A 15,178-nucleotide genomic window follows, 5' to 3' on the forward strand; every position below is an offset into this window, starting at 1 on the left:
ATTTGAGAAATGGACATTCATAATTTCATAACAATTACAAAATTTTTAGATTCCTCCAATAAAGTAATAGTAATAAAGGTTGTCCCAATAATTAACTGAGCAAAGCTATATAAATGCAAAGCAAGACAATTATGACGGTTCGCAAAAGCTTAATTTTGGTTACATTAAATAAATTGATAAAAAAAAAAAAGTAAGTTTGGTAGTAATTTTTTTTTTCCCAAAAAGATAGACTGAAGTCTTTGTGTCTTGTTCCTTTATTGTTAAGTGATCATCTCTGCAAGAAATGACAACTTTGTGATGCTGTCATTTGTGATTAGTTTGACTATACCAATTACATTCTTCTAAGTTCTAATACCATATAATTAAAGCAGACAGCAACTTGCAAATTAAGGAAGCAATATTCAACATGATGCAATCAACTAAATCCAGCTCCCAAGTTCAACACATGATAAATTGAATTCCAAATTTACTTCCTTTGTTAACGTGGAACCAAGAAACGGCATTATACTATAAAATAGAATTTTTATGTTACGAGAGTCCATCTTAAATTAGTAACTACTTTAATATCCAATATCCCAAATAGCTGGTATTATACTATAATAGAATATTTTTTGGAATATCATTAACTGTATTTGTTTTAATTTATATGACATAGTTTGATTAGACAAAAAGTTTAAGAAAAATAAACTTTTGAATTTCGTACTCTTCGATATGTAATAACATTTCTGAGCCTATAAAAATTTATCCTTAATTATAAAGAATCTCAATTATAAAATCGAGTTGTTCTTTTTTTCTTTTTTCTTTTAAAGTATTAAATAAGATAGGCTTTTAACATATTTTCCGTTTGGCAAAAAATAATTACAACCACTAGTTAAACATAAAAATATATACACTGATTATATATAAAATATGTATGTTATATACAACGGAAAAGGGTCAAAATTACCCCTGAACTTTGGAAAATAGTTCATCCATACCCTTCGTTATACTTTAGAGCCAATTATACCCTTACCGTTATACTATGGGGTCAATTATACCGTTATGTCTAACAGCTGCCACGTGGTATCATCCCAGCCCTTCAAAATTATTTTCCCCTCAAATAATTTTTTACCCACTAAAATAACCCAACCCGATCCGATTTTTTTCCAGCCAAGGGGTAATGGGTTGGGTCCGTACCAGTTTGGTTGGAAAAAAAAATCGGGTCGGATTGGGTTATTTTAGTGGGTAAAAAATTATTTGAGAGGAAAATAATTTTGAAGGGCAGGGATGATGCCACGTGGCAGCTGTTAGACATAAGAATATAATTGACCCTATAATATGACGGTAAGGGTATAATTGACCCTGAAGTATAACGAAAGGTATGAATGAACTATTCCCAAAGTTCAGGGCTAATTTTGGCCCTTTTTAGCCTGTTATTTACATCAAAATTCAAAACAAAATGGCCTGCTATTTATATCAATTTTCCAAACAAGAATACACATAAGATGACGTGTACACTCATAATTTAGCTTGTGATGGTAAATTAAAAGTTTCGGGTACAAGTTTCAAAAACTGGACCTTTTTTCAAAATCAAAATCAAAAAGCTCTCGTAGGGAAGAAAAGTTTGAAGCTTTTTTTTTTTTTTGTGGAACGTAAATTTCTCTAAAACCCTACCTATTTTTATTCCAATTTTTTTAGTATATATCATTTCCTTGATTTAGATCTCTTATAACCTCTTGTTGACATTACTTTTTTTCTTATTTATAGATAATTCACCATATTGGTTAAAGGAAAAAAGCTCTTCTTGATACATTACTTGTTGAATAATTTTGCATTTTGATCCAAGAAATGAAAAGGGGTGATCCAATTCATGTCAATTTTTGATGGGGTTGTGTTAAAATTTTGTCTTTGCTTGTAGATTTTGCCAAAAAAAGGGTTTTCTTGATTATTTTGATTGAAAAAAAGGGTGTAATGAGTGGTTCAAAATTGGAGGGGCCATCTGCTCCGGTGGTAAGGCGAGACCCGTATGAGGTGTTGTCCGTTTCGAGGGATTCATCTGATCAGGAGATTAAGACTGCTTATAGAAAACTTGCTCTCAAGTAAGTTATCCCTTACACATTCGTAATTTCGATTCATAGATAGTTTTTTTTTTAAAATTTTTTTATGACAACGTCATTTGTCTGGATATTTTTTGGATGTTAGAGTGAAATGTTGTTATAAAGAACATGTAATATAGCATTAGAAAGCTTGCTCTCTCAAGTAAGTTATCCCTAACACATGTTCCTAATTTCAATTCGGTTATATAGTCAAACCTCTCTATAACAACGTGCTGTTATAGTGAAATGTTGTTGTTATTTTTTTTTTTTTTTTTTTTGGATGACATGGGAACCCTCAGTCGCTACCCTTCGGGTGCGCACAGGGTAAACCCAACTCCTGTGCAATAGCTCGCAAACCCCGCAATAGGAAAGCCCCGTGCGATGAGCTTGACCCAGAAGGCAAATCCCCTGCTGCCTTGCTGTCGTAGGCAGGGAGTTTCGAACCTGAGACCTCCATTATGAAAGCCCCATGCTCAACCAACTGTGAGTAGGCAAGAATTTTTAGATTCGTAGTTAGTTTTGTTAAACAGTCAAACCTCTCTATAACAACGTCATTTGTCTGGATAATAATTGGCTGTTATAGTGAAATATTATTATAACGAACATATCTCAAGTAAATTATAACACATATTTCTGAATTTCAATTCTTAGTTGGTTTTTGTTATACAATCAAACCTCTTTATAACAATGTGCTTTGTTTGGATAGTTTTTTTGTTGTTACAGAGAACATATAATATGGCATAACATGAAAAATCGGCTCCAAGGAAAACTTTAATTCATAGTGAATTGTTGTTATAGAGGATGAATGTTGTAGAGAGATTAAGACTGCTTATAGAAAGCTTGCTCTCAAGTAAGTTAATCCCTAACACATATTCCTAATTCCAATTCATAGTTATTTTGTTGTAATGGTTTTTAAATGTGGTATTGGAATGAAATGGGCCTGAATAAAGCAGAACAGGTGCAGCAAAAACTTATATAGCCGACAATATGTTGTTGGAATTAAAGTTGTTACTGATTGACTGAGTGATGGTATAACTGAGGTGAATTGTGGTGAACTCAGGGGTGGAGCTAGAGTGTTGGCTACGGGTTCGGCCGAACACAGTAACTTTGGTTCAAACCCTGTATATATCTCAAAAATCCATTGAATATGTACAAATTATTAATCTAGAAACCAATAACTTAAAAAGATTAGAATTCAGAACCCATAAGCTTTCCACCTCTGGATGAACTGTGTATGCATTTTTGTTGGTATTTGTCTTGAGCTTGTTGTTAAGCACTTGAGGATTATTGAATTTCTGTAGTAAGACAAAACTCAATGGAATTAATGGTCAAGTAATTAATTAAGTTATGTGATGGTTGACGTATATTTTCATCTGGAGAAATAGAATATAGATGGGAGGGACTTGCTTGGACAGTATTTTTCTTATGATATATTAGTCTAGAATTTGCTCCCTTTCAAGGTCTCAAGTTCGAAACCCACTGGGTGCAAACAATTTCTGAGGGCCATCGGACTGGGGTAAAACTCTGAATTACCCGTGGTGCACTTGCGGGAAACTCCTTGCCGAGGGCCTGTGCACCCCCGGGATTAGTCGGGGCTCAAAGAGACCCGGACACCCGGTGCTTAATCAAAAAAAAATATTAGTCTAGAACATGCTGTATGATGGGAAGTTGAGTCTGGTTATAGAGGAAGAAGTGGCTGAAATTTTTCAGGCTGTGGATATTGGGATTTGGATTCTTGATTTGATACTTGCTCCTGTGGATGAATAATGGAGCACATAAATTACTGGCAGGTATCATCCTGACAAGAATGCTAACAATCCTGAAGCTTCAGAACTCTTCAAGGAGGTTGCATTCTCATATAGCATTTTATCTGATCCAGAGAAAAGGAGGCAATATGATATGGCAGGCTTTGAGGTACTAACCCCTCTGTCCACCGTCAAATACTTCTTTTTTTCTTGCAAGGTCGTTCATCATGAGTAATAACATATCACGAGAAAGCCTTTTAGTATTTTGCTGTTTTTACAGACTGAAATCATGGAGAATACTATGTTTGATTTATATCACCTTACATTTGCTTGTTATGTATCACATTGCATTTAAATGAGGTGGCTGATTTAGCAGTAGAAAGAAAGTAGTTTTTTTTTTTTTTTTGTTTGATAAAGTAGTAGAAAGAAAGTAGTTTAAAGAGAGAACTCTTTATATTCTTGATTTCAAGAGGGTTGTAGAAATAAGAGTTGGCTTAGGCTAATATTGCTTATATGATAGGTTGTATATCTTGAAAGATTGAATACTTAGTTATCTTTTGACTAAAAGATTGAATACTTAGTTATCTTTTGACTAAAAGATTGAACACTTGGTTATTATGCACTCAAAAGTCAAAACTATACAGGGGTCCATAAGTGCCAATAATATAAGATTAGCATATCATAAAGGTTCAACAAAATGTGGATACAAAAACGCAGGATAATGCTGCAATCTGGATGTTAGAACAACTAGTCCTTTCTCGAAGTTTCCATCCTCTTGTATTTGGGGATATTAACAGGTGTCAGGTTGAAGAGTCATCCAATCAAGCTGCCATTTTCTGGACTCCCGACTTCTCCTTGAGATTTCTAGCCGAGGATTGTTTATAGGGTCCCTAAAATATCTAAAAAACACGCTACAACATAACATGTACCTACAAAGACAAGTCTTTGTTTTCATTTTAGTAGCACAAGGTGCTTCTATTGGTGTTACAAGAGCTTTCTAATGCCAATATCTTTCAATTCGAAGGGTATAGTGCATCTTAGTGAAGTCGTTCATGGAACAACTGTTTAAAATTTCATGCTATATATGTCCTGCGTGATCCTGTACCATCTCGGTACCTTATCAATACAATTTTGACCTGAAAAAGACTTGAATGATAGATACCTAAAGGTTTTGTCAGGACAATGCAAACCAAAGAAAAAGAAAATAAGACAATGAAGAAATCACTGAAGAATATCTGGAAAGGAGTCCTCGTACTCAGATTGCAAAAACCCCTACTTGTCCTCTTTTCTCTCTTTTATTTTATGTTTACATCTTTTAAAGACAAAATTTGAAGAAGGGAATGCTTCTGACTGCGATTGCTTTGAGCTATATGCTCATAAGCGCTTCTCTTAAGTTGCTTTGCTTTGACCACGTGAAGTGAGGACATCTTGATTTGCATCATTTAAAGCAACATAAGGATCATCTTTAATAACATTAAATAGTTAATGTTGGAAATGGTGGTAAATTGCTCGGGGTCAGGCATTTGGAAAATACCTTAAGTCAACTGAGAAGTAATATTGGGTTGGCTGAGAGAGAACAAAAGGTGGCCTAGCGAAAATCAGTGTCTCAAATTGAGTTCATGGAGAGCAGAAACCAGGCTTCAGAGCTGCATTCATGCTGAATTTTCTATCTACGTGAAAATTAGACGGTTGCTTGAGAAGCTCTCTATATCTTTTAGCAGTTTCAAGTCTCCAAGTGTCATCTGATGTCAGATTATTAGAACATAGAAGATGCTACCTTTTACCTCAACTGCTGCATTCCCTACTTCCTGTATTTCGGTGGCTCATTTACGTTTTCGTTTATGATGCCCTCCATATAGCTTGTAAATCACAGATAACTATGCAAAAAGGTGTGACTACCGTGGTTCGCAGCTCTAGTCTTGACCCAGGCTGTATGAATCTTAATACACAACCTTTACCTGTTCTCCTTCCAACTTTCACGACCGAGGCAGTTCACCAACCACAAGGAATCAATTTAGAGCTGTGAAACTGCAGGTGCAACATCACCAATACTGTAAAGAAATGGATCTTGGGCGTAACTCAACCCCAAAAGCTAGCTTATGAGGGGAGGATTGCTTGCCCAAGTCCATATAAGGAGTCCACCCATCCCTTAAACCACTGATGTGGGATATCTTAACACCCCACCTCACGCCCAGGGCGGGACATCTGGTGCGTGGGCAATTTTAATATGGGGCCCACAATCGGCAAACAATAATTGGGATGGGTCCTGCTTTGATACCATGTAAAGAATGGATCTTGGGCCTAATTCAACCCCAAAAGCTAGCTTATGAGGGGAGGATCGCCCAAGTCCATATAAGCAGTCCACCCATCCCTTAAACCACCGATGTGGGTATTTTTTCAAGTGATAATGGGAAAATGTATTGTTTCTCATGAAAATGGGAATAAGAAATAAAAAATGAAAGAAATTAGCTGCTTAGCTGCCAGTTTTCTGCTTATAGTGACTTTTGAAATGCGCCTGGTTAGAAGATGAGTGTTTGGGCTGAGGTTTTTGTTTTTACTTTTTAACTTATCAGAAATAAATATTTTTGACTTTCTGAACAAAGATTTTCTAGGAAATCTTATAAGAAAAAAGATTTTCAAGGAAATCCAGGAAATCTTTTTTGCTCGAACTATTTTAGGTGGTATTTTCACTTGCCATACTGCTTTCCAATTCCACAACTGAAACTGCTGACTAAGATGATTAAGTATAGTATATGCTGAAGTCACTGTAACCTGGCCCTGACTGTGTTTTCTCCATTTCCTATTCTGTTGTATCAATAACTTTCAAGAAGTCAGTGAATCTAGGTAGCGCCAGTCATTAAGTTGTCTCCTAAAGTTGACGTTCCACTTGTTGCTAATCCCAGTTGTCTGCCACTGTGACTTCAGGATTCAGACTTAAAAGTTAAAACCTTCTTATCATTGAACACGTGCTTCAAGGACACATGTCCTGACCAGTTATCATTTCAGAAAGATGTCTTTCTTCCATTCTCTACTATAATGTCAATATTGGAACCAAGAGAGGCCAAAAAGCCTTGGTGGACCTCCATTCACTGACCCCATATAGTGTTGTCATTGCCCTTGAGACTCAATGTCCCTCTAGACCATACTTTTCTGTGATGGCCTCTTTCCTTAGTGCTTGCTTCTCCTTACAAAATCTCCAAAGCCATTTCACGAGTAAGCTTTTGTTGTGTAGTTTGAAATTGCTTATGCCTAGGCCCCCAAATTTCTTGCTGAGTGTCAGATACCTCCCATTAACTAGGTGAAAAAACATCTCTTCTCCGTCTTGCCTTGCACATGCCTTTTGCATTTTATTGTAGTCATTCACTTTACGCTCGGCATCAAAGCCGTGGTAGTATTTTTTTTGTCTGGATACAATAGGCATTAAGTGTTGGAAGCTAGAGTTCCAGTTCTGGCTAATTTCTTTGGCAAGTAATAGCTGATAAAACTTCTTAATCTACTACGCTCAAAGAATGGCATTTCCAGACTCGTTTGACATTTTTTCTTAAATTTTAAGGCTCTTGAAGCTGAAGGAATGGATATGGAAATTGATTTGTCTAACCTTGGAACTGTCAACACGATGTTCGCAGCATTGTTTAGGTAAGTCTTCCTCCCAAAATTTTGTATTTCTGGTGATGTTTTTGATTAGTTTTGTTAAATTTATTTATTTTGCCTGGATAGCAAGTTGGGTGTTCCTATCAAAACAACTATTTCTGCTAATGTTCTTGAAGAAGCTTTGAATGGAACTGTCACGGTCCGCCCTCTTCCAATTGGCAAATCAGTCAGTGGAAAGGTATTAATTTAGTTGTCTCTTCAAGCTTGCAGGATAAAATTTGTCAGCTCTACCAGGGATTTGACATGAGTTGAGCTTTAATGCAGGTAGAAAAGCAAAATGCTCATTTTTTCGGTGTAACAATTAGTGATGAACAAGCAGAAGCAGGGATTGTAGTAAGAGTTACTTCAGCTGCGCAAAGCAAATTCAAGGTATGTTTCAGATGTATACAATTATATGATAGGTACTTTGCTGCATCTTGTATTTTCATGCTTTTGTATTTTCTACCGTGTTGATACTAGAACTGAACTTCATGATTTTTTCAGCTGCTATATTTTGAACATGATGTAAATGGGGGTTATGGCCTGGCCTTGCAGGTAATGCATTTTACAGTTTTTATTCTTCATTTTGTGCTTGCCGAGGATTCCGATAGCCAACCCTTTGTTATTGTGTGCTTGAGATATTTCTTGCTATAGATTTCTGTTGAAGAACCTTGATGTGTTTGCTTAGAGCAAAGTTAAATGGAATTGATGCTGAATTCTGAGTGATTTGATGTGGCTAGGGAATAGTAAAACAGTAACAGGGAACTATCACCCTAGGAAAGGACATGTTTAATTACTAACAAACAAACTCGTCATTCTATATGTCTTTTTAATTTTGTAGACATGTTTAGCCTGATCTTACTATTCGTAGAAAGGGCTTATCTCTACCCATTCCTTAGAAAATTTGACAAAATTAAATAAGAAATTAGCGTACCTTCAATTTTGGTGAATAAATGGTATATGTCTAAATACTGTCTTCAAGGGAGTTCATGCATCATTCCAATATTGATTACATTTATAGATTCCCATGTACACCCGATTTTAGTAGGTTTCTGTTGTACACTTAAGGATCCAAGCAAAGTGCTCATACCTAGAACGGCCATCACATCTTATCTTGATTTGGCTATTTTTGTAAATGTATCATCATAATAAAGTTGAAATTTTTGGGTATAGCCTTTGGCAACCGAGTGTGCCTTAGGCAGATCGATCCACCTTACCAACTTTTGTTGTCACTCATTGACAACCAGCAGTTGAATTATTGGAGGCCAAGGACAAAGCTCCCAGGTTGCATAAGGTGTAAGCAGAACATCCTCAATTAGTCCCACCCAAAAAAAATGATCTCTCCTCGGTCAGTGTTTGTCGTAGCTTGAATGTGAAAGAGGTTCACCTATAGACTTAGAAGAATGTATGTGTTACCATCTTCAGATGTTTCTTTTCACTTATGACTTCCAATCCTGTGTATATCTTCTGAATTTATGAGCTTGTAAACTGGATTTTAGATGAAGCAATTTATCCAATCTATTTAGTGATTAGTATTTCTTAATAAAACTGACCCATTGCCTCTATTTACAGGAAGATAGTGAGAAAGCTGGCAAGGTAACCTCCGCGGGAATGTATTTCTTGCACTTTCAAGTGTACAGAATGGATTCAACTGTAAATGCGGTATGTGAATTTCATCTTAGTGGTTAAATTCAATAGTGTAGCATGCAGTGTTGTCAAGTGACAATACTTGTGATGATGTAGTTAGCAATGGCAAAAGATCCTGAAGCTGCTTTCTTTAAGAGGCTGGAGGGCCTTCAACCTTGTGAGGTCTCACAACTAAATGCCGGCACTCACATATTTGCTGTTTATGGTCTGGGCTGCTTTTTTTTTTTTTTTGAATATATTGTTTTTGTTTTTAGCAAACACTATCTAATCGCTACTGATTATGCAATGCTAAAAGAAACATTTTTATCTGATGTCTACAGGCGATAATTTCTTTAAGCCTGCTAGTTATACTATTGAGGCTCTGTGTGCCAAGACATACGAGGACACAACTCATAAGCTCCAGGATATCGAGGCTCAGATTTTGAGGAAGAGAAATGAGCTTCGACAGTTTGAAACAGAATATAGAAAGGTTGTCTATCTGCTTCGTAGACAATGTCTGTCATGAACATGTTGTATCTCATGCTTTCTCATTGCACTATTTTCTTTGTGATGACTACAGGCATTGGCGCGGTTCCAGGAAGTGACCAATAGATACAGCCAGGAGAAGCAGTCTGTAAGTTTGTCTCTTACCTAAGTTTCATTGCACTGAGATGGTGTGATTAGGAGTGGAAAATGGGCGGGATGGATATGGGCCGGTCGAAAACGGGTTGAACAAAAAACGGATAAAATATCATACCCGCCCATATTTAACAATAAAAAATGGGTAAACCGACGGATAATATAGATATTCATATTATCCATGGTTTCGGGAATAGCCAAGCGAGAACACAGGTTAAAAGCCAAAATGAGTTTTAGACTCCTAGAAAGCAAGAAATCATGAAAAATAACAAGCACACAAATGGATATTGATATCCATATTATCCATCTAGATATCCATTTTTAGTGAATAATATTTGGTCCATTTTAAAAAAGTCAGTAATCCAACCCAGGTCCAATGGTTCGGATTGGGTGGTTGTCTTTTTAAACATTTTGCCAGCCCTACTCAGATGGTATGGGGCGGGGCAGATGAAAAGAATCATCTATGAGTTACCCTCTGAGTGATGTTATTTTGTGAAGGTCGATGAGCTGCTCAAGCAGAGGGACACCATCCACTCTTCATTCACGGTTACAAGGACGGTTGCTACCATAAGTGGGAGCGGCAGTGGGCATTTCAGTAACGGAAGTAGCAGTAAACTTTCTGGCGAAGACTTAAAAGCCGATAGCCCAGGGGAAGATGGCAGTTCAGACTCCAAGGATAAATACTCGAAGAGGAAATGGTTTAACCTTAACCTCAAAGGTTCCGAGAAGAAGTAACCGGGCTCGAGGTTATCTATACTCTACATGCTATAAGTTCCCAGTTCCATCCTCACGGCAAAGGATGAGAGCTTCATGTATTCTTTGTTCAATTTGTTGGTATTTCTTGGGGTTCTGAGACGTTTTCTTTTACGTTTATTTTTTCAAATATCATTTTTTTAGGCATGCAAGTCTGATTTCTGTCGAGTGATCAAAGAAGTTGAAGGTTTTTGTTCCAGTGTCTGTACATTTGATTCTTGTGCTGTATCATAATGTACTAGTTAATGGACTTCAAATTTTCAGTCCTACAAATTTTGCAATATTTTTTTCTCGCATGGAAGTATAAGAACTCAACGGAATTCTCTTCTTTGTTTGTCAATGAGAGGTGAAGTGCTCCTTGAGTTCTTAAGAATTATAATATTTTTCCTCCTCACATTTTCCCTATCCTATTTATCCACTAAAATGTGCTACCCAAAGGATCTAAGAAAGGAAGGGCATCATGTTGTGTTAGTTTTCTGTATTCCCCCCCCCCCCCCCCCCCCCCCCATTTTTTGTCTCTCATTAGTTTTAAGATTAATTGGTCAAGCACAAGTCCATTAAGATGGAAACACGTGTATAAATTATGTTCTTGTCAACTATATCTTGTAAAGTTCCATAAAGAGATTATAATTCAATTTTAATCTAGCCAATATCGGGACCATTCTACTCTTTGAGAATTTTTATTTGCCGTCCTAACCAATAAAATAACAATATGCTCCTTTTAGATAAGGCTATAAGTAAGAAACTAATCGAATCAAGACATTGAGCTAAGTTCCTTAATCAACCAAAATAAAATAAAACAATTCTCAAGCTCCTATACTTTACGGTTTACAATTGTTTTTTGTGTGTATTGTAGGTTATTGTCTAGGCCTTTCTTTACCTGGATATATAATATCATATATCTCTTAGTGAAAGAGAACATTTATTATAAATTTAACAATGGCAACATGAATTGTACTATATTTATATACATTAACTTTGGGAAACGCCATCGTAGGTTATCTGTACTAAGACTATTTGTATATTACTTTGCCAAGCTATAAAATATTGTGGACATGACCTAATGTGCATAACATATACCATACATAATACTCACTTTGAACTATGACTTTTATTTTGTCTCAAACAACACTTGTCTTGAATTCTCTTACAAATTAAAGTATTTTATTGCTTATGCCAATTAAAGAATGGTTGCATTCGTTGAATTTGGAGCCATATGACACAGCAATTAAGCACCACCAAATACTTTAAAATTTGTTTGTTTATAATCAAAGCATATAATTTCAAGGTAAGCATAATATGTTTGCTAGAAAGCATCTTAGCCTTGACAAAGTCCCACATGCCTAGGCCCAGCAGACTGGCGGGTCATGTCTGGATTAGACTCTTCTTTTTGGGCTTTTTTTTTTTTTTTTTTTTTTTTTAACCCCTCCCCTCAGCAGCTCTCTCTTTGCTTCCTTGGTGACTCGAACTCGCAACCTTCGAGTTGAAAGTGGAGGGCGCTTACCATCTGAGCAACCCTCTCTTGTCTTTTTTTTGGGCTTAGGATTTAAATTTAACGATTAAAACTTTTGAGTTTTTTTTTTTTTTTTTTTAAATTAGGAGTTCAAAACTTAATATTTATATTTTAATCTTTTTTTTTTACATATATTTTTATGACTAGTTAGCGATACCCCGTGCATAGCACGGGCCCAACAACATTAACATTACAGGATAATCTGTTTGTAAATCTTAATTACAATTATTTAGGATACCTGTAATTAATTATAAAATATAACAATACTTTACTAATAATAGCAAAATAACATGAAACATAATGAATTATGCTCCAATCTTTCCCATTTTAGGTTTAGAATTTTTTTTATCTAATTAAGTAATTACTATAAAGATGCAAAGATAGAAATAATTAGTTGATTATCTTGTAACTTGTAATTATTTACATCTATGTTTTAAAAAATGGAGAAGTTGTGATTCTGTGATTAGATAAAGATTTCTCTGAAGTTATTGTAGTAGTTCGACTATGCACATCATGTTCCTGTGTAGCCAACTCTTTTGATTTTGCTTTCAAATTTAAAGGTTTTTCTCTTTTATAACTTTTTTTTTTAAATCACAAATTTCTTCCTTAATATAATGATTTTTTCTACACCCATTCCTTAATCTAATAATGTACATTAGGGAAAAAAGAAAAAGAAATTAAATTTGACCAGGTTAAAAAATTAGAACTAAAGGTAATAAGCAACCGCAAGCAATTTTTAATCTTTTCCATGTAAATGAGAAGTACTCCACGGTTACTATTATTTTAAATTTTATTTGTCCTTTTGGATATTTGGGTGATACATATTTGAGTCCGGAACTAAAATACCCCCAAAAAAATCATGTGGAACTAAAATACTCCAACAAAAAAATATGACAAAAATACTTTTAGCGCAGTAAATTACTGGGCTAAAGCAGTTCATGGAGACGGAGCCGTTAACTGCTTTTAGCGCAGTATTTTACTGCGTTATAGAAGCAGTTAAAAAAATAAATTTCTTTTTTTCTATAACGCAGTAAAATACTGCGTTATAGAAACAGTACCAAAAAAAATTGGCCAACTTTATTTTTTGCAGCACTTAATGTTTTTTTCCATACTTTGACCAACGATTAGTCGTGTGTCAAGATTCCGAAACGACAATGTTTTATATATAACGTGATATTTTTTTATGCGTACAATAATGTAGGCTCAATACATCAAGGATACGTAAACGTTCGGATCGTCATTTGAGGGGTTGAAAAGGTGCCCGAAGTAAGTTTTGTTTATAAACTTTAGGTTTAAGTGTTCTATATACATAGACGTCCATTTTTGTTTGAAGACTTATTGTCATTAGCTTAAAGTTTTTTATTTTTAGGGTTTAGATTTAAGTGTGTTATTTTTTAAAGCGTAACTTTATTTCAAATATACGCGGTTTTTTGCGCTCGGACGTCTGATTTACGCGTTTTTTTTTTTTTTTGCAACATATTCGAAATAAAGTTACGCATTAAAAAATAACACACTTAAGGAAGACTTAGTATTTTTTTCCATAAAAAGATCGCAACATCTTATTTTAATAAATCTTTTCTTTGCAGCACTTAGTGTTTTTTCCATACTTTGACCAACGATTAGTCATGTCTCAAGACTCCGAAACGTCAATGTTTTATATATAACCTGATATTTTTTTCTGCGTACTATAATGTAGGCTCAATACATCAAGGATACGTAAAAGTTCGGATCGTCGTTTTAGGGGTTGAAAAGATACCCGAAGTAAATTTTGTTTAAGGTTTAAGTGTTTTATTTTTTAAGTTTTTGATTTAAGCGTGTTATTTTTTAATCAAGACATAACTTTATTTTGAATATAAATATAATTCTAAAAAATATAAGGAGAAAAACTAGTTGTAAAGTGATCAAACTTTAGATGGTCATAACTTTGCGCTCGGACATCCGTTTTACGCGTTTTTTTTTATGAAGTTGCGTATTTTTTCGAGATCTATGCGGACAAACTGCCGCAAGGCGGTTTGGCCGAGCTGATTTTTAAAAAAAAATACCTTTTATCCCATTCAATTTTAATTTTCCCCCAAATTGGCGTGAAATTTTCAATTTTATTTACTTATAAGATGATGATACGCAATAGATTTCAACGTAAAAATCCCGGGGTAATGTAGCTGTGAATGTCAATTTCACTTCTGCGGTTCAATTTTTGAAAATAAAGCTGACTAATTTTCTCGACATATAAAGTTGACTAAATAACCTTACAGTCAAACACTAAGTTTTTTCAAACAAAACTTACTTCGGGCACCTTTTCAACCCCTAAAATGACGATCCGACCGTATACGTATCCTTGATGTATTGAGTCTACATTATTGTACGCAGAAAAAAATATCAGGTTCTATATAAAATATTGACGTTTCGGAGTCTTGACACATGACTAATTGTTGGTCAAAGTATGAAAAAACACACTAAGTGTTGCAAAAAAAAAAAAGTTTGCCAATTTTTTTTTTTTTTAGTGCTCGCTATTTTACTGCGCTAAAGCAGTTAAAAACCTTTTGGCAACGACTTTATTTTCAATAAATCTAAACCCTAAAAATAAAAAATCTTAAGCTAATGACAACAAGTCTTCAAACAAAAATGGACGTCTACGTATATAGAACACTTAAACCTAAAGTTTATAAATAAAACTTACTTCGGGCACCTTTTCAACCCCTAAAATGACGATCCGAACGTTTACGTAAATATCAGGTTCTATATAAAATATTGACGTTTCGGAGTCTTGACACACGACTAATCGTTGGTCAAAGTATGAAAAAACACACTAAGTGTTGAAAAAAAAAGTTTGCCAATTTTTTTTTTTTTTTAGTGCTCACTATTTTACTGCGCTATACAAACAATAAATTTTTTTTTTACTGTGCTAAAGCAGTTAAAAACCTTTTGGCAACGGCTTTATTTTCAATAAATCTAAACCCTAAAAATAAAAAACCTTAAGCTAATGACAACAAGTCTTCAAACAAAAATGGACGTCTACGTATATAAAACACTTAAACCTAAAGTTTACAAATAAAACTTACTTCGGGCACCTTTTCAACCCCTAAAATGACGATCCGAACGTTTACTTATCCTTGATGTATTGAGCCTACATTATTGTACGCAGAAAAAAATATCAGGTTCTATATAAAATATTGACGTTTCGGAGTCTTGATACACGA

The 15,178-nt window shown here is 34.9% G+C and overlaps 1 protein-coding gene across 1 annotated transcript; it reads left to right on the forward strand.

The window, feature by feature from the left end:
* Positions 1–1,529: 1,529 nt before the first annotated feature.
* Positions 1,530–10,741, forward strand: LOC132641750 (chaperone protein dnaJ 15-like). Its single transcript, XM_060358835.1, has 11 exons — positions 1,530–2,078; positions 3,866–3,989; positions 7,374–7,456; positions 7,538–7,649; positions 7,736–7,840; positions 7,955–8,005; positions 9,023–9,112; positions 9,194–9,302; positions 9,418–9,566; positions 9,657–9,710; positions 10,214–10,741. The coding sequence occupies exons 1-11, from the start codon at positions 1,951–1,953 to the stop codon at positions 10,448–10,450; spliced, it is 1,242 nt and encodes a 413-aa protein (XP_060214818.1). The 5' UTR covers positions 1,530–1,950; the 3' UTR covers positions 10,451–10,741.
* Positions 10,742–15,178: the final 4,437 nt, after the last annotated feature.

This window comes from Lycium barbarum, chromosome 5 (genome assembly GCF_019175385.1).
Source record: "Lycium barbarum isolate Lr01 chromosome 5, ASM1917538v2, whole genome shotgun sequence".
Lineage (NCBI taxonomy): Eukaryota > Viridiplantae > Streptophyta > Magnoliopsida > Solanales > Solanaceae > Lycium > Lycium barbarum.

Coding starts and splice junctions, on each gene's coding strand:
- LOC132641750 (XM_060358835.1), top strand. CDS start 1,951: ATGAGTGGTTCAAAATTGGAGGGGCCATCTGCTCCGGTGGTAAGGCGA. Junction 3,990..7,373: donor ATGATATGGCAGGCTTTGAG/GTACTAACCCCT, acceptor TTAAATTTTAAG/GCTCTTGAAGCTGAAGGAAT. Junction 7,457..7,537: donor ATGTTCGCAGCATTGTTTAG/GTAAGTCTTCCT, acceptor TTGCCTGGATAG/CAAGTTGGGTGTTCCTATCA.